General features: G+C 43.1%; 1 protein-coding gene across 2 annotated transcripts; it reads right to left on the bottom strand.

The window, feature by feature from the left end:
- Positions 1-5,688: 5,688 nt before the first annotated feature.
- LOC123481418 (lysozyme g-like) lies at positions 5,689-25,484 on the bottom strand. Of its 2 annotated transcripts, none has more exons than XM_045205246.1 (4): positions 25,357-25,484; positions 15,031-15,221; positions 14,769-14,907; positions 5,689-6,204 (listed from the first exon to the last, which is right to left on the bottom strand). In XM_045205246.1, the coding sequence occupies exons 1-4, from the start codon at positions 25,358-25,360 to the stop codon at positions 6,071-6,073; spliced, it is 468 nt and encodes a 155-aa protein (XP_045061181.1). In that variant the 5' UTR covers positions 25,361-25,484; the 3' UTR covers positions 5,689-6,070. The 2 variants fall into 2 exon arrangements, with proteins under 2 accessions (XP_045061181.1, XP_045061180.1); XM_045205245.1 differs by lacking the exon at positions 25,357-25,484 and adding an exon at positions 18,234-18,424.
- Positions 25,485-26,357: the final 873 nt, after the last annotated feature.

The raw sequence follows: 26,357 nt of genomic DNA, 5'->3' as shown, positions 1-26,357 counted from the left end.
ACTTCAATAATAAAACTGTCTCACTCACCAGATGATGATCATTTGAAAACAAAGTCCATCCTCCATTCCTTCTTTATGAAATGGGCAATGGCAGGGTCATATAGTTTGTCCTTAGATTTTTTATTCAAGAGAAGTACTTTCCCAATTGAGATCATCGGCCAAGGCTGACAGCTGGGCCTGCCTAGTGGTTTTCCTGGAGTAAGTCTTGATCCGTTTCAGGGCGGAGAATATCCTTTCAACTGAGGCAGTGGACACGAGAATGGTCAAGACCAGACAGTTAAGCAGATACACTTGGTACATACTCTCATTCTTCTGCCGGAGAAAGTGGAGGAGATCGGCCAGGCTCCTACCCTCAAAGTCAGACGTGGAGTACATCACTGTGAGTTCAGTTTTGAGCCGTGGCAGATCAAAGTTGGGCCCATAGCTTTCCTCGAGACTTGAGAAGGCAGTTTTTTTATCATTGTGAGAAAGAGTCTCTCTGCTCTGCTGCTCGTTAAGCTTAAGGTCTACTATTGTGTCCCCAAATGTTTTTGAACTCAAAGTAGCTCGCAAGTATGAAGTTGAGTTTTGGTGATGCAGAGCTGACTTCGTAAAACTGTCTAGGTCTCTTTGGAACCAGTACTGGCCCAGGTTGAAGTCTTGTCAGTGCTGAAGAGTTGACAATCCCAGCAGTACAGCTTCTTGGTTTGCTCACACCCAGTCATCCTCAGATAGCGCCCATAATTGTCAGCTTGAAAATGCCTTTCATATCTCTTTCTTCGTTGCACCAATCGTGGCAGTGCTGGTGTTGGCCTCACCCGCATTTAACTTCTCATTGAAAGTTAGTCATAAAAAGGGTGATGCTAACAAATTAACCACCACATCCTCCTTGATAATTCCTGCTACAGCTGCCGCCATTGTCACACACACACTACTACAAAAGCATGGGAAAACTAGGCTATTACTCACTATTGGCTCTGTCAGTAGTGACCTGCCTTCCAGAAGAGAAGGGTGCAATTGCGGCCTGCAATTCGGGGCGTCCCTGCATGTGGGTATTCCTGTATCTGCAGGAACCCCTCTTTATACACTATACAAAAGTATGTGGACACCCCTTCAAATTAGTGGGTTCGGCTATTTCAGCCACACCCGTTGCTGACAGGTGTATAAAATTGAGCACACCGCCATGCAATCTCCATAGACAAACATTGGCAGTAGAATGGCCTTACTGAAGAGCTCAGTGACTTTCAACGTGGCACCGTCATAGGATGACACCTTTCCAACAAGTCAAGTTTGTCAAATTTCTGCCCTGCTAGAACTGCCCCGGTCAACTGTAAGTGAAGTGGAAACGTCTAGGAGCAACAACTGCTCAGCCGCGAAGTGGAAGGCCACACAAGCTCACAGAACGGGACCGCCAAGAGCTGAAGCGCATAGCGAGTAAAATCGTCTGACCTCGGTTGCAACACTCACTACCGAGTTCCAAAGTGCCTCAGGAAGCAATCATTGGAATAGTCCTTTCCAGTGGTGTTCTCATCCACTTTCGCATATAGCGAAACGATCGCTCCATCCCCCTAGTTGTAGGTCGCAATTCCCCCTGAAAAGTAACAATCATGGCCGGATAACCAACCAGGCATGCAGTGCAGTTGATTTTGTTAGAATTGTTCAGCATTGTATTCCCCCCACCCAGCAAAGATCTATCAACTATCAAGCTTTGCACCTTTCAGCTGCTGCTCCCTGGTCCATTCAGGAAACTTGTCTTGGATTCTTTTGATGAAATAAATTAGAATCCCAGTGGCTTGTGGTCTAAGGCACTGCATCGCAGTGCTAGCTGTGTCACTAGAGATCCTGGTTCGAATCCAGGCTCTGTCGTAGCCGGCCGTGACCGGGAGACCCATGGGGTGGCGCACAATTCGTCCAGGGTAGGGGAGGGAATGGCCGGCAGGGATGTAGCTCAGTTGGTAGAGCATGGCGTTTGCAACGCCAGGGTTGTGGGTTCGATTCCCCCGGGGGGCCAGTATGATTTTTTTAAATGTATGCACTCACGGATAAGTAAGTCGCTCTGGATAAGAGCGTCTGCTAAATGACTAAAAATGTAAAATGTTGTTCAAGATGATCCTTACTGTCCCATTTACCCCTTCTCTTGTGGTTGCCACCACTTGGGTTAACATCAACCTAGGAAATATATTATGTAAATCAATGGACAGAACTTCATTTATGTTGTAATGCCATTCAAACATGTCATTCAGCATCAAACCGCAAAGGTAATGGAAACAGAAATAGGTTCAATGGCTTTATTAATCTGTATAAACTCAATTTATAGCCCCCTTCACAAATCCAGATACCAACTCAGTGGCCTTGTGGTTAGAGTTTCAGATGCTGCTACGTGGTACATGAAGGGAATTTTCTATCATATCAACTCAGAAAACACCACGTATTTGTTTAACCATTTTAGAAAGTAAATGAGAATACATTACATCTTTGCTGCAGCTTCAGGGTAGCTCACTGCCATAGTAAAGCTAAATAATGACCATACCACTGGTGAATCAACGTTGTTTCCATGTCATTTCAACCCAAAAATGTGATAACGTTGAATCAACGTGGATTATGGCCGTGATAATAAAGATCTGTTCATTTAACTTTGACTTTGAGTCCTCAGTGGTAATTTCCATGACAACTGCCTCTATGAACACTCACAGGACTATACACACTCACGCACACTGACACTCCAACACACACAAATTCATACTGATTCTACACACATGCACATGGTGGCTGCATCATGTTATAGGTATGCTTGTAATCGTTAAGGACTGGGGAGGTTTTCAGGATAAAAAAGCTTGAAATGGTTGTTTAGCAATGATCAACAACCAATTTGACTGAGCTTGAAGAATTTTGATAAGAATAATGGGCAAATATTGTACAGTCAAGGTGTGCAAAGCTCTTTGAGACTTTCCCAGAAAGACTCACAGCTGTAATAACTGCCAAGGTGATTCTAACGTATTGACTCAGTGCCCAGGGGTGTGAATACTTATGTAAATTAGATATTTATGTTTTTCATTTTCAATACATTTGCAAAAATATCTAAACACGTTTTCACTTTGTCATTATGGGGTAGTGTGTGTTGATGGGTGAGACAATTTTTTAAAAATATTTAATCCATTTTGAATTCAGCCTGTAACACAACAAAATGTTGAACTAATCAAGGGGTATGAATACTTTCCGAGGGCACTGTAACCTCAGTTTTCGCCACCAGGAGAATCAATGCACATATAGACCTTCAGCCTAAGAACCTGCTACCAGCTGATCTGAGATCAGTTTCAACCACAAGGAACACTACTGCTGATAGGCTCACAAATGGCCACAACTGCTGAGTTCAGTTTTAATTTATCAGTAGCCCAAGGATTCTCTCATTCCAGCCCTGTTTAGCACTAGCTGAACATTTTAACTTCTGTTGTGTCTTGGACTTTAATACCGGCATGGTGTTTTCCAGATTGTATCTCTGGTATATTAAGAGGACCTGATCAATGGATATACTCAGAAATAGGTGATACTGTCGGTCTTGGATCAATATGATACCACATATTATGATCTCAGTATCTAGAGTCATTATTATTGATTATTTGATTGATTACTTATTATTGGATACTACGTTTTATAATAAACTGCCCAAACAAATACACAAACATGATGCTCTTTCCATGACATAGGCTGACCAGGTGAATCCAGGTGAAAGCTATGATTCCTTATTGATGTCACTTGTTAAATCCACTTCAATCAGTGTAGATGAAGGGGAGGAGACAGGTTAAAGAAGGAGTTTTAAGCCTTGAGACAATTGAGACATGGATTGTGTATGTGTGCCATTCAGAGGGTGAATGGGCAAGACAAAAAACGTAAGTGCCTTTGAACGGGGTATGGTAGTAGGTGCCAGGTGCACCGGTTTGTGTCAAGAACTGCAACACTGCTGGGTTTTTCACGCTCAACAGTTTCCCCGTGTGTATCAAGAATGGTCCACCATCCAAAGGACATCCAGCCAACTTGACACAACTGTGGGAAGCATTGGAGTAAACATGGGCCAGCATCCCTGTTGAACACTTTCGACACCTTGTAGTCCATTCCCCAAGACATTTAGGCTGCTCTGAGGGCAAAAGGGGGTGCAACTCAATATTAGGGAAGTGTTCCTAATATTTTGTACACTCAGTGTATCTTTTAGAGTAATGATGTACCGTAATTTTCGGACTATAAACTGCGCCTTTTTTCCCATTTTTCGACCCTGCGGCTTATATAACGGTGCGGCTAATCTATGGATTTTTACAGCTAACGGCCACTAGAAGACCTCCTAAATCTATGGATTTTACAGGTTACAGTTGTAGTGTCTGAGGAATTATGACTTTGCTAACGTTTTCAAATGGAACCTGAGAGGAGTTTTTTCAGCTTAGAGGGAGTAGTTTTGTGGGGACACACCATAGAACAGAGGAAGTCTGTTGTGTGGAGACAGGGGATTGGTCTGTAGGGGAACACCCATATCAGATTACATAGAATATATACCACAGTTGGGACAAAGGAAGACAGAATAATCAGATTTGAGATGGGGCGATTATTCTCAGGGTATCTGCAGGTATCTGTAAATCGACGCTGTAACCCTTTGTTATGAATAAACCTTATGATGAAAATACAGCGTCAGCGGTTCTCCTTGGTATCACAGCATAATTAGCAATGTTTGCTCGACACAACACAGTCCACCAACTTTAACTCTATGGGCTCTATGACCGGTCCGCGCCCCCCACCTTTAAGCGGCGGGCTCCAGCAGGAAAAGCTGGAGGCCGGAAAAGAGTGAGACAGGTAGCGCGCAAAAGTAAAAGTGGAACCGAGAGTGGTACGAGAGACAGAACGAGAGCAAGACAGACAGACATTACGAAAGCGAGACAGTTTGTCTCTTTCCCAACAATCCCCTCTGTGCACGAACCCTTACATATGGTAATTAAACATTAAAACACCTGCGGCTTATAGTCCAGTGCGGCTTATATATGTACACATCATTCAATATCATTCAATTTAGCTGCTGCGGCTTATACTCCGGTGCGCCTTATAGTGCGGAAAATACGGTAATTGCCTATGTAAGGTTGTTTTTCTTCATTGAGTGGTAGACCTGTGTATGCATGTAAGTGATATTCTTCAAGAATCAATGGGTAGCCTATATTTCATTCATTTCAATTATAAAAATAATACCCTTTATTAATCAGAGATGAAAATACATAAAATGATTACAGATTAAATCACAGAAATGAAATGTGGTGTTACTGCTAGTGCTTGATGTATGGTAAAATTCAGCAATAGAATCACTCTACTTTTTGACAATTAAAAAATATTTACATTACATTTTACAGACGCTCTTATCCAGAGCGACTTACAGGAGCAATTAGGGTTAAGTGCTTTGCTCAAGGGCACATCGACAGATTTTTCACTTAGTCAGCTCGGGGATTAGAACCAGCGACCTTTCGGTTACTGGCACAACGCTCTTAACCACTAAGCTACCTGCCGCCCTAAGCTACCTTACCAAACTAAGAAAAAGTGAGTGTGTGTTCTGTAAAATGTTATTTTGACAAGTAACTCAACGTGTGTGTGTGTGTGTGTGTGTGATTCCATGACATGATTAGGGTTGCCACCAGATTTCCGTCATACTGATACTTATTTCAACAGAGGTCAACAACAAAAGACTGTAATCATACGTTTTATTTTTAAGGTTGTAGCTAGTCATGTTATTTCAATACATAGTGATGGTGCAAGACAATCGCAGGGAGCACAAATAGGTCAGAAACATTTCTTATTACATTGGGATTGGAAAATCATATGAACTAGAATGTTATAAATCTGTGCTTCCCAACTAAAGGTTTGATGATGAGTTGACTCAAGGGTGTTAGTGCTAGGCCAAAAACAAAAATGTGCACCCAAGGGCAAGGATGAGTAAATACTGGATTAATGAATCATAATTAATTAACAATTAAACATCAGCCTAAGTTTCGATAAGGTAGTAAAGGATATGTCATTTTCTTCACAATGGTCTGAATCAGACTGCTAGGCAACCACTGAGTTGACTTTAATAACCATTGCTTCTGTAAAATGTAGCTCTGGCAAGAACATCCCTGGAGTAGTCCCCCCCAGTGGTGTTCTCATCCACTCTGCTGTATGAGTGGACATTATCCAGACCCGTATTGTAGGCCGCTAATCCTCCTGAAAAAACAAACACAACAGGTTGTAGTGTAGCCATGTAATCTATGTAGTTGTATAATGCATAATAAAGTTTGTATTAAATGTATGACTGATCATCTCCATCAAACTCTTGGCAGTTTCATTTAAGGACCCAAAAATTGACAGCTGTGCCATATAGATTGCAAAATAGTTCGGAAGAGATTTTTGATGTACCGATTCCATGGCACATGGTTTATGAACTGATTCACAAAACAATGCCGGATTTAAAACGTAGAGTTTTCCCATTTAAATTATTATACAAAATTCTTGCAACCAATAGAATGTTAAATATATGGGGGATACAACCATCCCAGCTCTGCAGATTTTGCAGCGAAGAGACAGAATCATTAGATCATTTGTTTTGGTACTGTCCATATATTTGTTTTTGGTCGCAGGTCCAATAATGGTTGAAGAATTGCAACATTTACCTGGAACTAACTCTGCAGATAGCACTACTGGGTGATTTGAAAAATCATAGTCAATCAATCAATAATATAATAATACTTTTAGCAAAGGTGTTTATCTTTGGTTTGCAATCTGTAGACACTATGAGAATAGAAAGTTTCAGAACTTTTGTGAAACATCACAGCACAGTTGAAAAATATGGCAAATAGAAATCAAAACTGGATGGTCTTCAGAGATAGATGGGAGGGGTTGAGGGTAGCTGAAGGACGGGATTAAAAACAAACAAAAGAGAACTATTGTAAAATACATTGCGTCCGTAAAATCTATATAGTGTGTATAAGCTGGAAGTAGAAGCTTTAGTGTTGTTTTCCATTAGTTTACTCCAATTAGGGGAGGGGTGGTAGGGTTAGGGGAAAATTTATATATTTAAAAAGGATATATATATATATATATACACACACACACAGTACCAGTCAAACGTTTGGACACACCTACTCATTCAAGGGTCTTTCTTTATTTGTACTATTTTCTACATTGTAGAATAATAATGAAGACATCAAAACTATGAAATAAAACATATGGAATCATGTAGTGTTAAACAAATCAAAATATATTTGAGATTTTTCAAATAGCCACCCTTTGCCTTGATGACAGCTTTGCACACTCTATGCATTCTCTCAACAAGCTTAATGAGGTAGTCACCTGGAATGCATTTCAATTAACAGGTGTGCCTTCTTAAAAGTTAATTTGTGGAATTTCTTTCCTTCTTAATGCATTTGAGACAATCAGTTGTGTTGTGACAAGGTAGGGTTGGTATACAGAAGATAGCCCTATTTGGTAAAAGACCAAGTCCATATTATGGCAAGAACAGCTCAAATAAGCAAAGAGAAATGACAGACATGAAGGTCAGTCAATCCGGAAAATTTCAAGAACTTTGAACCATCAAGCGCTATGATGAAACTGGCTCTCATGAGGACCGCCACAGGAAAGGAAGACCTAGAGTTACCTCTGCTGCCTCAGAAATCGGCAATTAACTGCACCTCAGATTGCAGCCCAAATAAATGCTTCACAGAGTTCAAGTAACAGACACATCTCAACATCAACTGTTCAGAGGACATTGCGTGAATCAGGCCTTCATGGTCGAATTGCTGCAAAGAAACCACTAAAGGACACCAATAAGAAGAAGAGACTTGTTTGGGCCAAGAAACAAGAGCAATGGACATTAGACAGGTGCAAATATGTCCTTTGGTCTGATGAGTCCAAATTTGAGATTTCTGGTTCCAACCGCCGTGTCTTTGTGAGACGCAGAGTAGGTGAACGGATGATCTCCGCATGTGTGGTTCCCACCGTGAAGCATGGAGGAGGAGGTGTGATGGTGCTTTACTGGTGACAATGTCTGTGATTTATTTAGAATTCAAGGAACACTTAACCAGCATGACTACCACAGCATTCTGCAGCAATACGCCATCCCATCTGGTTTGCGCTTAGTGGGATAATACATTTGTTTTTCAACAGGACAATGATCCAAAACACACCTCCAGGATGTGTAAGGGCTATTTGACCAAGGAAAGTGATGGAGTGCTGCATCAGATGACCTGGCCTCCACAATCACCCGACCTCAACCCAATTAAGATGGTTTGGGATGAGTTGGAGTGAAGGAAAAGCAACCAACAAGTGTTCAGCATATGTGGGAACTCCTTCAAGATTGTTGGAAAAGCATTCCAGGTGACTACCTCATGAAGCTGGTTGAGAGAATGCCAAGAGTGTGCAAAGCTTTCATTAAAGCAAAGGGTGGCTACTTTGAAGAATCTCAAATATAAAATTAATATTCCTAGAGGGCAATTGTGGTGGGGATCGGGTGAGGTTGTGTTTTCTCTAGCAGGAGGTAAGCTTGGCTTCTTATATGGTGTTGAGTAAAGCTTAAACCATGTATTTAGATTGTAGGTAGGTATTGTAGTTAGGTATTGTAGGTAGTTTATTTAGGTAGTTATTGTAGGTAATTATTGTAGGTAAGTATTGTATTCGAGTGAGCCCGGTGAAGCACGAGGCTAGCTAACCTAGCGGGTAGCTACTGGTAACTTTTAGCAACTGTAGTAAAGCTTAAACCATGTATTTAGATTGTAGTTAGGTATTGTAGGTAGTTTATTTAGGTAATTATTGTAGGTAAGTATTGTATTCGAGTGAGCCCGGTGAAGCACGAGGCTAGCTAACCCACTGCCTGGACCAATAGAGCTAGCTAGCTAGCGGGTAGCTACTGGTAACTTTTAGCAACTGTGGATAGTTGTTTCCAATGTTATTTCACGCTTAAGAGTACATGTAATTAAGCCAGCTAGCTACCTACCATTCATCTGTTTTTCTAACCTCATTATCTGAAGCATTAACGTTAGGTAGTTAGTAGCTACTGTACTTAATTACAGCTACTGATTGCAGAAGACCAATGTCTTCTTGTCTGCCACCCAGACAGCTGGCGTCGGGTAAGTTTGGCTTTATGCATAGCTTGGGCTTTGTCGAGTAAGGCTTAAACTATGTATTTAGATTGTAGTTGGGTATTGTAGCTAGGCATCGTGGGTTGTTGTGGGTAGTTGTTGTATGTAGTTATTGTAGGTTAGTATTGTACTCGGCGGTGCCGGGTGTAGCACGAAGCTAGCTAGCTAACTCACCTCCTGGACTAGCTGGCGAGTAGCTATTAGCAACGGTAGCAACTAAATACAATATCCTTTTAGCCAGCTACATTCGTTCGCAGCGATGCCGTTTTTCAAACAAAGTCAACACAGCAGCCATTGCTAGCTAGCCAACACTACCAGCTAGCTGTACTGTAGTAGCTAAATACAATATCTTTGTGCTAGCTAGCCAACGTTTAATTATTGCTGTGTTATGAAAGAACTAGACACGGACACGAATTATCTGTTTAGTGTGTTAACACACTATTGGTAGTTTGTTGTAACCAAGTATTGGTGCTAAACTGTGTGTTATTGGATGCTAGCATGCTAGTTAGCTATGGCGTCATAGTTAGCTAGCTGAATAAAGTAAGTTGAGTCTATTCCTTGAAACATTGAACCGCTGTAGTTTACAGCAATTCTAATTTCTAAAGTGGAAGTTGGGAGAGTTTTATTCGGGTGGTTCAGTGAAACAATTATAGTTTCTGAGGTGGAAGTTGGGAGAGTTATATTTGGGAGTTTTTTGGTGAGGGAGGCCCTGCTCTCTCCTTTCCCAGATGTTTAGTTCACTTCATTCCGATCTCCTCTGCATTATTGTAGCCATCTGCTACAGCCTGTCAACTATGCCTCTGCCTATCCCTGTTCTCTCCTCTCCGCACAGGCTACACAAACGCCTCACACCGCGTGGCTGCTGCCTCTCTAACCTGGTGGTCCCTGCACGCACCACACACCTGGAGTTCCAGGTCTCAGGCAGCCTCTGGAACTGCCGTTCTGCTGCCAACAAGGCTGACTTCATCCCAGCCTATGCTACCCTCCAGTCCCTCGACTTCCTGGCGCTGACGGAAACATGGATTACCACTGAAAACACTGCTACTCCTACTGCTCTCTCCTCGTCTGACCATGTGTTCTCGCATACCCCGAGAGCATCTGGTCAGAGGGGTGGTGGCACAGGAATCCTCATCTCTCCCAAGTGGTCATTCTCAATTTTTCCCCCTAACCCATCTGTCTATCTCCTAATTTGAATTCCACGCTGTCACAGTCACTAGCCCATTTAAGCTTAATATCCTTGTCATCTATCGCCCTCCAGGTTCCCTTGGAGAGTTCATCAATGAGCTTGACGCCTTGATAAGTTCCTTTCCTGAGGATGGCTCACCCCTCACAGTTCTGGGGGATTTCAACCTCCCTACGTCTACATTTGACTCATTTCTCTCTGCCTCCTTCTTTCCACTCCTCTCCTCTTTTGACCTCACCCTCTCACCGTCCCCCCCTACTCACAAGGCAGGCAATACGCTTGACTTCATCTTTACTAGATGCTGCTCTTCTACTAATCTCACTGCAACTCCCCTCCATGTCTCCGACCACTACTTTGTATCCTTTTCTCTCTCGCTCTCCTCCAACACTACTCACTCTGCCCCTACACAGATGGTAATGCGCCGCCGCAACCTTCGCTCTCTCTCTCCCAATACTCTCTCCTCTTCCATCCTATCATCTCTTCCCTCTGCTCAATCCTTCTCCCTCCAATCTCCTGATTCTGCCTCCTCAACCCTCCTCTCCTCCCTTTCTGCATCCTTTGACTCCCTGTGTCCCCTATCCTCCCGGCCGGCTCGGTCCTCCCCTCCAGCTCCGTGGCTTGATGACTCATTGCGAGCTCACAGAACAGAGCTCCGGGCAGCTGAGCGGAAATGGAAGAAAACTAAACTCCCTGCCGACCTGGCATCTTTTCACTCCCTCCTCTCTACATTTTCTTCATCTGTTTCTGCTGCTAAGGCCACTTTCTACCACTCTAAATTCCAAGCATCTGCCTCTAACCCTAGGAAGCTCTTTGCCACATTCTCCTCACTGCTGAATCCTTCCCCCTCCTCCCTCTCTGTGGATGACTTCGTCAACCACTTTGAAAAGAAGGTTGACGACATCCGATCCTCGTTTGTTAAGTCTAATGACACTGCTGGTCCTGCTCACACTGCCCTACCCTATGCTTTGACTTCTTTCTCCCCTCTCTCTCCAGATAAAATCTTGCGACTTGTGACTGCAGGCCGCCCAACAACCTGCCCGCTTGACCCCATCCCCTCCTCTCTTCTCCAGACCATCTCCGGTGACCTTCTCCCCTACCTCACCTCGCTGATCAACTCATCCTTGAACGCTGGCTATGTCCCTTCCGTCTTCAAGAGAGCGAGAGTTGCACCCCTTCTCAAAAAACCAACACTCGATCCCACTGATGTCAACAACTACAGACCAGTATCCCTTCTTTATTTTCTTTCCAAAACTATTGAGCGTGCCGTCTTTAGCCAACTCTCTTGCTATCTCTCTCAGAATGACCTTCTTGATCCAAACCAGTCAGGTTTCAGGACTGGTCATTCAACTGAGACTGCTCTTCTCTGTGTCACGGAGGCTCTCCCGCACTGCTAAAGCTAACTCTCTCTCCTCTGCTCTTGTCCTTCTAGACCTGTCTGCTGCCTTTGATACTGTGAACCATCAGATCCTCCTCTCCACCCTCTCCGAGCTGGGCATCTCCGGCGCGGCTCACTCCTGGATTGCGTCCTACCTGACCGGTCGCTCCTACCAAGTGGCGTGGCGAGAAGCTGTCTCCGCACCACGTGCTCTCACCACTGGTGTCCCCCAGGGCTCAGTTCTAGGCCCTCTCCTATTCTCCCTATACACCAAGTCACTTGGCTCTGTCATATCCTCACATGGCCTCTCCTATCATTGCTACGCTGACGATACACAACTCATCTTCTCCTTTCCCCCCTTCTGATAACCAGGTGGCGAATCGCATCTCTGCATGTCTGGCAGACATATCAGTATGGATGACGGATCACCACCTCAAGCTGAACCCTGGCAAGACGGAGCTGCTCTTCCTCCCGGGGAAGGACTGCCCGTTCCATGATCTCGCCATCACGGTTGACAACTCCATTGTGTCCTCCTCCCAGAGTGCGAAGAGCCTTGGCGTGACCCTGGACAACACCCTGTCGTTCTCCGCTAACATCAAGGCGGTGACCCGATCCTGCAGGTTCATGCTCTACAACATTCGGAGAGTACGACCCTGCCTTACACAGGAAGCGGCACAGGTCCTAATCCAGGCACTTGTCATCTCCCGTCTGGATTACTGCAACTCGCTGTTGGCTGGGCTCCCTGCCTGTGCCATTAAACCCTTACAACTCATCCAGAATGCCGCAGCCCGTCTGGTGTTCAACGTTCCCAAGTTCTCTCACGTCACCCCGCTCCTCCGCACACTCCACTGGCTTCCAGTTGAAGCTCGCATCTGTTACAAGACCATGGTGCTTGCCTATGGAGCTGTGAGGGGAACGGCACCTCCGTACCTTCAGGCTCTGATCAGTCCCTACACCCAAACGAGGGCATTGCGTTCATCCACCTCTGGCCTGCTGGCTCCCCTTCCTCTGCGGAAGCATAGTTCCCGCTCAGCCCAGTCAAAACTGTTCGCTGCTCTGGCACCCCAATGGTGGAACAAGCTCCCTCACGACGCCAGGACAGCGGAGTCACTCACCACCTTCCGGAGACATTTGAAACCCCACCTCTTTAAGGAATACCTGGGATAGGATAAAGTAATCCTTCTACCCCCCCCCAAATTTTTTTTTATAATAATTGTAAAGTGGTTATCCCACTGGCTATAGGGTGAATGCACCAATTTGTAAGTCGCTCTGGATAAGAGCGTCTGCTAAATGACGTAAATGTAAATGTAAATAAAATATATTTTAATTTGTTTAACACTTTTTTGGTTACTACATGATTCCATATGTGTTATTTCATAGTTTTGATGTCTTCACTATTATTCTACAATGTAGAAAATAGTAAAAATAATGAGTAGGTGTGTCCAAACTTTTGACTGGTACTTTGTGTATATATATAAACACACACACACACACACACACAGTGCCTTCAGAAAGTATCCAGACCCCTTGAATTTTCCCACATTTTGTTAGGTTACAGCCTTATTCTAAAATTGATAAAATTGTTTTTTTCCCTCAATCTACACACAATAACCCATACTGACTAAGTAAAAACAGTTTTTTTGAAAATGTTGCTAATTTATTCCATATAAAAAAACGGAAATATCAATTTACATAAGTATTCAGATCCTTTACTCAGTACTTTGTTGAAGCACCTTTGGCAGCGATTACAGCCTCGAGTCTTCTTGGGTATGACGCTACAAGCTTGGCACACCTGTATTTGGGGAGTTTCTCCCATTCTTCTCTGCAGATCCTCTCAAGCTCTGTCAGGTTGGATAGGGAGCGTTGCTGCACAGCTATTTTCAGGTCTCTCCAGAGATGTTCTATTGGGTTCAAGTAGGGCTCTGGCTGGGCCACTCAAGGACATTCAGAGACTTGTCCCGAATCACTCCTGCGTTGTCTTGGCTGTGTGCTTAGTGTCGTTGTCCTATTGGAAGGTGAACTTTCGCCCCAGTCTGAGGTCCTGAGCGCTCTTGAGTAGGTTTTCATCAAGGATCTCTCTGTACTTTGCTCTGTTCATCTTTGCCTCAATCCTGACTAGTCTCCCAATCCCTGCCGCTGAAAAACATCCCCACAGCATGATGCTGCCAGCACCATGCTTCACTGTAGGGATGGTGCCAGGTTTCCTCCAGACATGACACTTGGCATTCAGGCCAAAGAGCTCAATCTTGGTTTCATCAGACCAGAGAATCTTGTTTCTCATGGTCTGAGAGTCTGTAGGTGCCTCCAATCGGGCTGTCATGTGCCTTTTACTGCTTCCGTCTGGTCACTCTACCATAAAGGCCTGATTGGTGGAGTGCTGCAGAGATGGTTGTCCTTCTGGAAGGTTCTCCCATTTCCACAGAGGAACTCTAGAGCTCTGTCAGAGTGACCATCGGGTTCTTGGTCACCTCCCTGACCAAGGCCCTTCTCGCCCAAATTCTCAGTTTGGCCGGGCGGCCAGCTCTAGGAAGAGTCTTGGTGGTTCCAAACTTCTTCCATTTAAGAATGATGGAGGCCACTTTGTTCTTGGGGACCTTGACAGTCCTGTCTTGGAGCTCTACGGACAATTCCTTTGACCTAATGGCTTGGTTTTTGCTCTGACATGGACTGTCAACTGTGGGACCTTATATAGACAGGTGTGTGCCTTTATATAGACAGGATGCACCTGAGCTCAATTTCGAGTCTCATAACAAAGGGTCTGAATACTTATGTAAATAAGGTATTTCAGTTTTTTATATTTAATATATTTGCAAAAATTTCTAAAAACTTGTTTTCGCTTTGTCATTATGGGGTATTGTGTGTAGATTGATGAGGAGTTTTATTTATTTAATCAATTTTAGAATAAGGCTGTAACGTAACAAGATGTGGAAAAAGTCAAGGTGCCTGAATACTTTACGAAGGCACTGTATATATACCAAATAAATATGGGAGATTGAAAATGATGCAGACAATTACATTGATGGAAGCTGCAATATTAAAGCTGCAATATTCATATTAAACTCTTGGCAAGAAGAGCGGGTCAATTGGTAGGCTATACCTCTCAGCTGCTGCTCTGCGGTCCATGAAGGGAATTTACTCCGGACCGATCCGATTATATCAACGAGAATCTCAGTTGCTTGACTGAGATGTTCCTCACTGTCCCATCTCCCCCGTGGCTTGTGCCAGTTTTTGTCAACCTATAAAAAATATTCAATAGAAAACTATGGACACTGCTTACATTGTATTGTGAAATAGGAAACAAGCTCTCTTGTCTGCCAACAACAGTATAACAAAATTTACCTGCAAAGCTGAGTGCCTACCTGCATGAGTCCAAACCCATTTCCATTGTCCCCCCAACCATTGACCAGTCCTGCTCCTGTCCCAGCCCTGGTCTCTCGAGAGATGATACCAGCTATGATGGATGGCGCCACTCCATGCTTTTGCCCGACCCGCTTTATGATAGACTTATACTTGTTCATGTATTGCAGTTCATCTGCCATTTCGTGAGATCCTGTTTGTAAATGAATGTATATATAAGAACTTATTATATTGATTATTTGTTATAACTTGTAAGAATTGCCAGAGACCACTTACAGCTGTATGAGGTACAAGTAGTACCAACCTTCATATCATAGGCTATAATCAAGACAATTCACATTAGAGTGCACAGACTACACAAGACAAACTGAAGCGTACATTTGTACAAGCCCTGTTGTAAACTAGCAGTAATATTCCAAAAACACATTTATATAGATTTCTGGTAGGGGCGAGTGGGGTAAGTTAAGCCATTTTTTACATTCAGCATCACTCTGTTAAGTTGCGTCAATTCAAATCTGGTATAGGAACAAAAAGAGGTCAATACACGTCTTCTAAAATAGACTAGTATTTTAATTAATGCAAACACTTGAATTGGTAAATATGATGTTCGTATATACGGGCCCACTGAAAAACCACGCAGGGCAGTCAGAGAACTGAGCCATTGTTATAAGATCTTCTTTATATACTCTGACAGAGATAGTTCCCGCTCCCTGCTGGCCTATCAGAGTAGAGACTGAGCGTGGTTTAGACTTACTCAGCCTATCGTTGGCGCACAGGCTGGTCCCAGGCCCTTGGCGCTTCACTGTTGCCAGGCATTAGTTGTTATCTCCACAACTTGTCTCGAGTCAGCAACCTCAGACATCTTTGTAGCAGAACACATGTCCTTGAGCGGTTTAACAAAGAGGCAGTGTGTGTGTATGTGAGACACAAGTCTTATCTCATCCTACACCCTTACAGTTCCCGACATTAATCACAGCTTGTTATATTAAACAATCTATATCAGTACAGCACAAACCTATTATGTTTAATCATTAATGTATTCTTTCTAAGCTAGGCATCACATCTAGTTATAAGAAAATAGATCCCCACAACTCTGTCAAGGGAAATATAGTATTATTTATATTAAAGATATCTACATATATTTCAGGATATTGTGTGTCCCTGAAAATAATCAGAATTGATGTAAACATTATAGTTTTGAAAACATAGCTTGTCCAAAAAAAGAGGTCTCTTGGCACAACTTACCCCGGGTATGGGGTATGTTGAGCTGAGGGACAGGGTAAGGTATGGCGCCTAAACATTTCTGTACTGAATTAAATATTACCACTACCTTCTTAAACCATCTTTACTTCCCAAACACAATTCAAAACAATCACAATAGATTTTTTGTATTTTAATCATTTTAAGCACCTTTTAACATAGGCCTAACACCTAACAAACACTATGTGCTTTTTATTTTACACTTTTAACACAGGCCCTGTTGTTACCTCATACAGCAGCGATAATGCCTTGCATTACGCCTGGGAAGAAAACATTTCAATTGGCTCAACTTACCCCAAGGCAAACATTTTTACTGTATTAGCCCACAGAACTACAAGGACACACTTTCATGCTAGGTTTAGGACCTCATTTTGAAGCTTATAGAGATGTATAGAACTATCTTAAAAGTGTCTACTTTGGTTTAGGTACAAGCATCATGAAACCTCTAACACAATAAAATCAGTTTGTTGGACCTAACTTGTTTACCACTTTTCCCATGTGGTTTCTTCCTTCACAGACTCCATGAAATGATGACCTTTTCCTAAAAGATTTGGTAAAATGATACATTTTGTGTATGGTTTCCTAGAAACAAGGCTGGCTTCATTTACCCCACTCTCCCTTACATATACATTTAAAATCTAATAATATAAATATATGACAGGATCTTTTAACTGGTGCACCAGTTTTTGTGAAATACCTTTAACTATTATTCATACTTCTGAGTTGTATGCTCAGGACACCCATGTGCGACAGACAACATGGCACTGTAACTAGGTTTCCATCCAACTGTCAACAGATTGTCATGCAAATATTCTAAAATCCGCATAATATGCACATTTTCCCACCAGTAGTGTGTTTCCAGCAAATGGACTTGTTCCTGCAATATGTATCCTTTTGGGCGGCCTAACCAAATTCACATAGAAATGTGAGTTATAGATCTGCCATTCTCATTGAAAGCAAGTCTAAGAAGCTGTAGATTCTATGTGCACTATTTCTATGCCTCCCATTTTTAAGTTTCGTTTTTGCCTCTTTTACTTTTGGTTTTGTACACAAGCATCAAACAGCTGAACGTACAATATTTTTGGTTATGGAAAATATATTTCAAAGGTTTTAGATGGTACAATGATTCTCTACACAATGACTACTTGTTTGTCACATAAACTGAAATTAGGCGAACTATTAGAAGTTTTGCAAACAGGACATGGCTGAGCGATTTCTGCATATTGCACATTTAGTTTTCATGTACCTAATAAAAATCGAAGGTTCAATATTTCCATCGCATTTTCAACTCTACGGATAGTTTTGTCACAACAACTGTTGCGTTAAATAGCAAATGTGCCTGCCTACTGTTTTTGGCTCGTTCGCTCTAGCCAACATCTCGCAGATACAATGCGGATAGGCTGTGCACGTATGCTACATGATGAGATTATTATGGATAAGAGCAATAATATTTGTATTTGTCAAACGGCAGTCAAGCATTGATCATCATGTCACTAGAATAAGACCCTTGATATTTATTGAAAAGGAGCATCAAGCTCATCACCGTGCACTTTTACCACCCTGTGAAGTTTGAACCAGTAGTCTCCACAAGCCCAGGTACTGGTTCTGTGAAGTTCATCAAAATTTATTTAATCTGTAGCCAAATAAACTGCATGGTTAACCCGACTCGTAGTGACTCCAAGTATACTTTCATATGATTGTTATTTAATCCACCACCATTTCTCGCATTATTAATTTTACCGACACAAAAAAATCGCACCATGTCAAACAAACAAATGATCTGTCTGCATTCATACAATTTAACCGGACCTTCATGTTTCCATCACAACTGTTTTTTAAAATACAGTATGACTTTACTCTCATAAAAACTGTGGATGGGAACGTGGTTAGTGGATGGAACCGAATCGCACCATTTTCCCTCTGTTTTCAAAAGATAAAAGCTTACCCATGTTGAAGTTTTGATTATTGAAACTGTAGATTCCTCAAAATTGATAGACTAAAGCTCAGCTAGGTGCTGCTGTTGCAAATGTGACAAATATGCCTGACTTATTCCTCGCACTTCTACTTTCTCCCAGATAGTTGTTGCCTCTGTCCGTGCATAACTGACCTCCTGTAGGCAACACTGTTTTTTATAACGGATATGGAGAGATTAAGGCTGGCCTACCAGTTGCAAGCAAATTGCATTGAGAGGCAGGGTCGAGTCACAGAGGAGGCGTTCCCTAACGGAAATATGCAAACACATGCTACAATGTGCCAACAGGATCTCGCTGGCTCATGCTTGGCTTTGCCCACCTCCTTGCTTGTTCTGCCCACTATGCTTCATTTGCTCCCACTGTAAATGACACAGATGAACTACAGTGCATTCGGAAAGTTTTCAGACCCCTTGACTTTTTCCACATTTTGTTACGTTACAGCCTTATTCAAAAATGTATTACATTATTTATTTTCCTCATCAATCTACACACAATACCCCATAATGACAAAGCGAAAACAGGTTTTTAGACATTTGTGCAAATATATTAAATATAAAAACAGAAATACCTTATTTACATAAGTATTCAGACCGTTTGCTATGAGACTTGAAATTGAGCTCAGGTGCATCCTGTTTCCATTGATCATCCTTGAGATGTTTCTACAACTTGATTGGAGTCCACCTGTGATAAATTCAATTGATTTGACATGATCTGGAAAGGCACACACCTGTCTATATAAGGTCCCACAGTTGACAGTGCATGTCAGAGCAAAAACCAAGCCATGAAGTCGAAGGAATTGTCCGTAGAGCTCCGAGACAGGATTGTGTCGAGGCACAGATGTCTGCAGCATTGAAGGTCCCCAAGAACACAGTGGCCTTCATCATTCTTAAATGGCAGAAGTTTGGAACCACCAAGACTCTTCCTAGAGCTGGCCGCCCGGCCAAACTGAGCATCGGGGGAGAAGGGCCTTGGTCAGGGAGGTGACCAAGAACCCGATGGTCACTCTGACAGAGCTCCAGAGTTCCTCTGTGGAGATGGGAGAACCTTCCAGAAGGGCAACGATCTCTGCAGCACTCCACCAATCAGGCCTTTATGGTAGAATTGCCAGACGGAAGCCACTCCTCAGTAAAAGGCACATGGCAGCCCACTTGGAGTTTGCCAAAAGGCACCTAAATGACTCAGACCATGAGAAACAAGATTCTCTGGCCTGATGAAACCAAGATTGAACTCTTTGGCCTGAATGCCGAGCGTCATGTCTGGAGGAAACCTGGCACCATTCCTATGGTAAGGCGTGATGTTGGCAGCATTATGCTGTGGGAATTCTTTCAGCAGCAAGGACTAGGGACTAGTCAGGATCGAGGGAAAGATGAACGGAGCAAAGTACAGAGAGATCCTTGATAAAAGCTTTCTCCAGAGAGCTCAGGACCTCAGACTGGGTCAAAGGTTCACCTTCCAACAGGACAACAACCCTAAGCACACAGCCAAGACAACGCAGGAGTGGCTTCATGACAAGTCTCAGAATGACCTTGAGGGGCCCAGCCAGAGCCCAGATTTGAACCCGATCAAACATCTCTGGAGAGACCTGAAAATAGCTGTGCAGCGACGCTCCCCATCCAACCTGACAGAGCTTGAGAGGATATGCAGAGAAGAATGGGAGAAACTCCCCAAATACAGTTGTACCAAGCTTGTAGCGTCATACCCAAGAAGACTCGAGGCTGTAATCGCTGCCAAAGGTGCTTCAGCAAAATACTGAGTAAAGGGTCTGAATACTTATGTAAATGTGATATTTCATTTTTGTACCGTTTTTTTTTTGTGTGCAAAAACGTCTAAAACCAGTTTTTGCTTTGTCATTATGGGGTATTGTGTGTAGATTGATGAGGGAAAAAACGATTTAATCAATTTTAGAATAAGGCTGTAACGTAACAAAATGTGGAAAAAGTCAAGGGGTCTGAATAATAATATCTTTGCTTGGGGCTCTATCCAATCTGCATTGCGGAAGTTCAGCTTTCCAGCCTGATAGAAATGTAAACGCAATGGTCCCGCTTTAGTGGAGACTGCATTCACAGTAAATGGCTCAATCGTAAATTATCTTTAAATTTCTCTCGCGGAATCTATGGCGCTTCAGCATTACAGATTGAATAGAGCCCTTGGTCCTGGGAGCCCTAGCAATACAGCTGATTCAAATAATGAAACATCAAGCTTTGATTAGCTGTGTAGTGCTAGGGCAAAAAACCCTTCACACTGAGCAATGCAGGGTAAAATGACAGTGCCAACTCAATGTATTTCAATGGGGAAGGTGAGTTGGGATTGGCGCACTACCATGCAAGCGAGTGTACAGAAAGTTTGAACTCTTGATGGAACGCACCCTGACATAACAGTTTGTCTATCAACAGTGTTTACTGTGAATGTGATTGCCACGACCATCAAGGAAATTGCCTTTAAAAGGCGCATTATCAAGTTTGGTTTTACTCGCATTCCATGCATTGTTTTTGGGGGAATTTGTATTTATTGGGTTGTATTCTATGCATTGTTTACTTAATTCTAAGACAGCCACATAACTCCTCTTGAGGTAAGAATATAATTAACTATCTATTTATGTAGTGGAAGGTCTGATAATATTTTAACCAAGTTTGTAGACTATTTATCGTTTTAGGTTGTATTTTGAGTTGAACATCCCTTTAAGGGGCAGAGTTGCCTGATTTCCAAGAAATCCTGGTTCAGTCTAGAAACAACCCCAAGCTTATTTACAAAAGGCTATGGCTCCATAAACCAATTCCAAGTCCAGCCAGGTGTAGTGTGATACATATTGTAGTTTCAAAGGACCTGATCACGGGACAGGATATCATAACGAAACTGAAAACAAAGTGATGATTTAAAGATGCCCTCCAGGATCTTAAGCACAACAAATTTGGTAACATATTGCACGAATTGGAGCCGTAGCATATCACACGAATTGCAAAATTCGTATGATATGTAAATAGCAAAATTCGTAACATTTCACACGAAATGGAAGACAGTACACAATTGGATGATGTAGTACAAATAAAACGGGGACCACTTTTGACTCGTGAGCACCACTTTCAAAACTACTGGCTGAAATTATCCAAAAGTTAAACAGTGCATCTTTAGTAGACTATGGCATAGGCTAAACACATTCTTATCTCAACTTTGAACTGCTGCCTTGTTTTAAAATAACAATATAGGCCAGCCCACAGCAGGAAGCTACAAATCAGACATTTGCTTTACCTGTTGTAAAGTAAATTTGTTTTCAGTATTTTTTGTGAATGAGATGGATGTATAGATTAGTATTGATTATGTAGGTTCTGTTAATTTCATAGGACACATACCTCTAGCATGTCGTCAGCATCTGCTGTCTCCTTTGAGGCACTAGCAGTTTCAACCTTCCTAATGTTTCCATAACGAGAATCAGAACTTCCTATCTAGAATCCAGACAACAGCGCCGGAAGAAGATGGCTGCCGTTTTACAGCCCTCTAACCAATTGTACTATTATGTGTGTTTTTCCGCGTTATTTGTAATTTATTTTGTACATAATGTTTCTGCCATCGTCTCTTATAACCAAAGAGAGCTTCTGGATATCAGGACAGCGATTACTCACCTCGCATTGGACGAATACTTTTTCTACAACGAGGCGTTCGCGAAGGATATTCTACAGACACCCAACAAGGCCCAGATCCCCGTCATTCGCGTGAGGAAGAGACGGAGATATCGTGGACGCAGATCCGGGTGCCTTGTAAGGATCCGACGGCGAGCGAGTAAACTGCCTCTCCCATCAATCCTATTAGCCAACGTTCAATCTTTTGAGAATAAAATTGACGATTTAAGATTACGGTTATCCTACCAACGGGACATTAAAAACTGTAATATCTTATGTTTCACGGAGTCGTGGCTGAACGACAACAATGACAACATTCAGCTAGCAGGCTATACGCTACATCGGCAGGACAGAACGTCTGACTCTGGTAAGACAAGGGGCGGCGGTCTGTGTATATTTGTAAACAACAGCTGGTGCACAAAATCAAATACTAAGGAAGTCTCGAGGTTTTGCTCGCCTGAGGTAGAGTATCTTATGATAAGCTGTAGACCACACTATTTACCAAGAGAGTTTTCATCTATATTTTTCATAGCTGTCTATTTACCACCACAAACCAATGCTGGCATTAAGATTGCACTGAATGAGTTGTACAAGGCCATTAATCAACAGGAAAACGCTCATCCAGATGCAGCGCTCCTAGTAGCCGGGGACTTCAATGCAGGGAAACTTAAATCCGTTCTACCTCATTTCTACCAGCATGTTAAATGTGCAACCAGAGGGGAAAAAACTCTAGACCACCTTTACTCCACACACAGAGACGCATACAAAGCTCTCCCTCGCCCTCCATTTGGCAAATCTGACCATAACTCTATCCTCCTGATTCCTGCTTATAAGCAAAAACTGAAGCAGGAAGCACCAGTGATTCGGTTAATAAAAAAGTGGTCAGATGACGCAGATGCTAAGCTACAGGACTGTTTTGCTAGCACAGACTGGAACATGTTCCGGGATTCTTCAGACAGCATTGAGGAGTACACCACATCAGTCACTGGCTTCATCAATAAGTGCATCGATGATGTCGTCCCCACAGTGACCGTACGTACATACCCCAACCAGAAGCCATGGATTACAGGAAACATCCGCACTGAGCTAAAGGGTAGAGCTGCCGCTTTCAAGGAACGGGACTCTAACCCGGACGCTTATAAGAAATCCCGCTATGACCTCCGACGAACCATCAAACAGGCAAAGAGTCAATACAGGTCTAAGATTGAATCATACTACACTGGCTCTGACGCTCGTCGGATGTGGCAGGGCTTGAAAACTATTACAGACTACAAAGGGAAGCACAGCCGCGAGCTGCCCAGTGACACAAGCCTACCAGACGAGCTAAATCACTTCTATGCTCGCTTCGAGGCAAGCAACACTGAAGCATGCATGAGAGCACCAGCTGTTCCGGACGACTATGTGATCACGCTCTCCGTAGCCGATGTGAGTAAGACTTTTAAGCAGGTCAACATTCACAAGGCCGCAGGGCCAGACGGATTACCAGGACGTGTACTCCGAGCATGTGCTGACCAACTGGCAAGTGTCTTCACTGACATTTTCAACATGTCCCTGACTGAGTCTGTAATACCAACATGTTTCAAGCAGACCACCATAGTCCCCGTGCCCAAGAACTCTAAGATAACCTGCCTAAATGACTACCGACCCGTAGCACTGACGTCTGTAGCCATGAAGTGCTTTGAAAGACTGGTCATGGCTCACATCAACAGCATAATCCCAGAAACCCTAGACCCACTCCAATTTGCATACCGCCCCAACAGATCCACAGATGATGCAATCTCTATCGCACTCCACACTGCCCTTTCCCACCTGGACAAGAGGAACACCTACGTGAGAATGCTATTCATTGACTACAGCTCAGCATTCAACACCATAGTGCCCTCTAAGCTCATCACTAAGCTAAGGATCCTGGGACTAAACACCTCCCTCTGCAACTGGATCCTGGACTTCCTGACGGGCCGCCCCCAGGTGGTAAGGGTAGGTAACAACACATCTGCCACACTGATCCTCAACACGGGGGCCCCTCAGGGGTGCGTGCTCAGTCCCCTCCTGTACTCTCTGTTCACCCATGACTGCATGGCCAGGCACGACTCCAACACCATCATTAAGTTTGCCGACGACACAACAGTGGTAGGCCTGATCACCGACAACGATGAGACAGCCTATAGGGAGGAGGTCAGAGATCTGGCCGTGTGGTGCCAGGACAACAACCTCTCCCTCAACGTGACCAAGACAAAGGAGATGATTGTGGACTACAGGAAAAAAAAGAGGACTGAGCACGCCCCCATTCTCATCGACGGGGCTGTAGTGGAACAGGTTGAGAGCTTCAAGTTCCTTGGTGTCCACATCACCAACGAACTATCATGGTCCAAACACACCAAGACAGTCGTGAAGAGGGCACGACAAAGCCTATTCCCCCTCAGGAGACTAAAAAGATTTGGCATGGGTCCTCAGATCCTCAAAAAAATTCTACAGCTGCACCATCGAGAGCATCCTGACTGGTTGCATCACCGCCTGGTATGGCAACTGCTTGGCCTCTGACCGCAAGGCACTACAGAGGGTAGTGCGTACGGCCCAGTACATCACTGGGGCAAAGCTCCCTGCCATCCAGGACCTCTATACCAGGCGGTGTCAGAGGAAGGCCCTCAAAATTGTCAAAGACTCCAGCCACCCTAGTCATAGACTGTTCTCTCTGCTACCGCACGGCAAGCGGTACCGGAGTGCCAAGTCTAGGTCCAAAAGACTTCTCAACAGCTTCTACCCCCAAGCCATAAGACTCCTGAACAGCTAATCATGGCTACCCGGACTATTTGCACTGCCCCCCACCCCATCCTTTTTACGCTGCTGCTACTCTGTTAAGTATTTATGCATAGTCACTTTAACTCTACCCACATGTACATATTACCTCAACTACCTCAACTAGCCGGTGCCCCCACACATTGACTATGCAACGGTACCCCCCTGTATATATAGCCTCCCTACTGTCACTTTATTTTACTGTATATATAGCCTCCCTACTGTCACTTTATTTTACTTCTGCTCTTTTTTTCTCAACACTTTTTTGTTGTTGTTTTATTCTTACTTTTTTTGTTTAAAATAAATGCACTGTTGGTTAAGGGCTGTAAGTAAGCATTTCACTGTAATGTCTGCACCTGTTGTATTCGGCGCATGTGACCAATAAAATTTGATTTGATTTGATTTGATATCTCAACAAGACAAACACAAGCTGAGGTGTAGCTCAGTTGGTAGAGCATGGCTCTTGCAATGCCAGGGTTGTGGGTTCGATTCCCACGGGGGGACAGTATGAAAAATTTACGCACTCACTAACTGTAAGTCGCTCTGGATAAGAGCGTCTGCTAAATGACTAAAATGTGAACTGTCCTGTTGTAGGGTAATAAGCCTATGCCAAAATACAACAGATGGTTTATTTTCCAACTACTAAACACAAGTACACCATTTTTAAAAACATAACAAAGCTCACCCATGTTGATGTTTAATCTTCAAATTATTGAAATTGGAGGATCCTCAAAATGATCAACTAAGCCCAGCCGGGAGCAGCATAAATGTGACCGTTAGTTAACTGAACCAACGTTCGCAAAATGTGGTCAAGCCATCCGTTCTTCAGTTTCCGGCTGAATTTGGGTGTACGAATACACAACACTTTATGGTATCGCGTGTTTCTGGTAGGGGAAGCTGAGTCGAATGCACTCTCATGCACAGATAGAGACGATAGCTACAAATCATTTCAAGTAAACAGTTTGAAGCACACTTATTCAATCTTCCATAATCCAAATTATACCATATAATTTATTCATTTTCGTGCCTTATCAAAAAAAGAGGGAGGGGATGGGGGGGGACGACGACGACAAACAGAGAAGAGGTGTTGCTCTGGGGCTGCAGACACGCGTCCGAACCAGCCCCCTGCACTCCTGATCTGAGGACACGCACATGCTAGAGCCATCTATACCCTTCCTGTGATGGTTTATACTTGCTTACTATCCAAATACACAATCATGTAAGAAAGAAGATATACATGTATACTGTGCGTGACTATAATATGATATATTTTTTGGACTGACTTAATATCAGTCTTTTTAAAGAATGTAACTTAATTGAATGAAATGTTATATGTTATAGCTTGAAAAGAACAACATTTGCACACTTGATAAAGCAATGATTAATTCACCACAAAATCAACATTTTGCAATGGCCATCTCAGTTGCCTGACTTTATTTCAAACCAGTGTTTTGAATTAAAGGGGGGAGTCCATAAGAGCAGACGAAGGATATCAAGGATCTGGAAAGATACTGTATGGAGGAATAGTCTTAAGATCATTCCCAATGTGTTCTCCAACCTCATAAAACATTTTATAAAAAGTCTGTTTTGTTATCTACACAAGTGGAGGGTGCTGGAGTATTGAAAACAGGTGGCAATAATTTTGCTCCATATCTTTTTGATAGATAAATAATAATAATTGATTAA

This window comes from Coregonus clupeaformis, chromosome 20 (genome assembly GCF_020615455.1).
Source record: "Coregonus clupeaformis isolate EN_2021a chromosome 20, ASM2061545v1, whole genome shotgun sequence".
NCBI classification, from domain to species: Eukaryota; Metazoa; Chordata; class Actinopteri; order Salmoniformes; family Salmonidae; genus Coregonus; species Coregonus clupeaformis.
The sequence above is the reverse complement of the archived record's forward strand: the minus strand, read 5'-3'. Positions and strand labels throughout refer to the sequence as shown.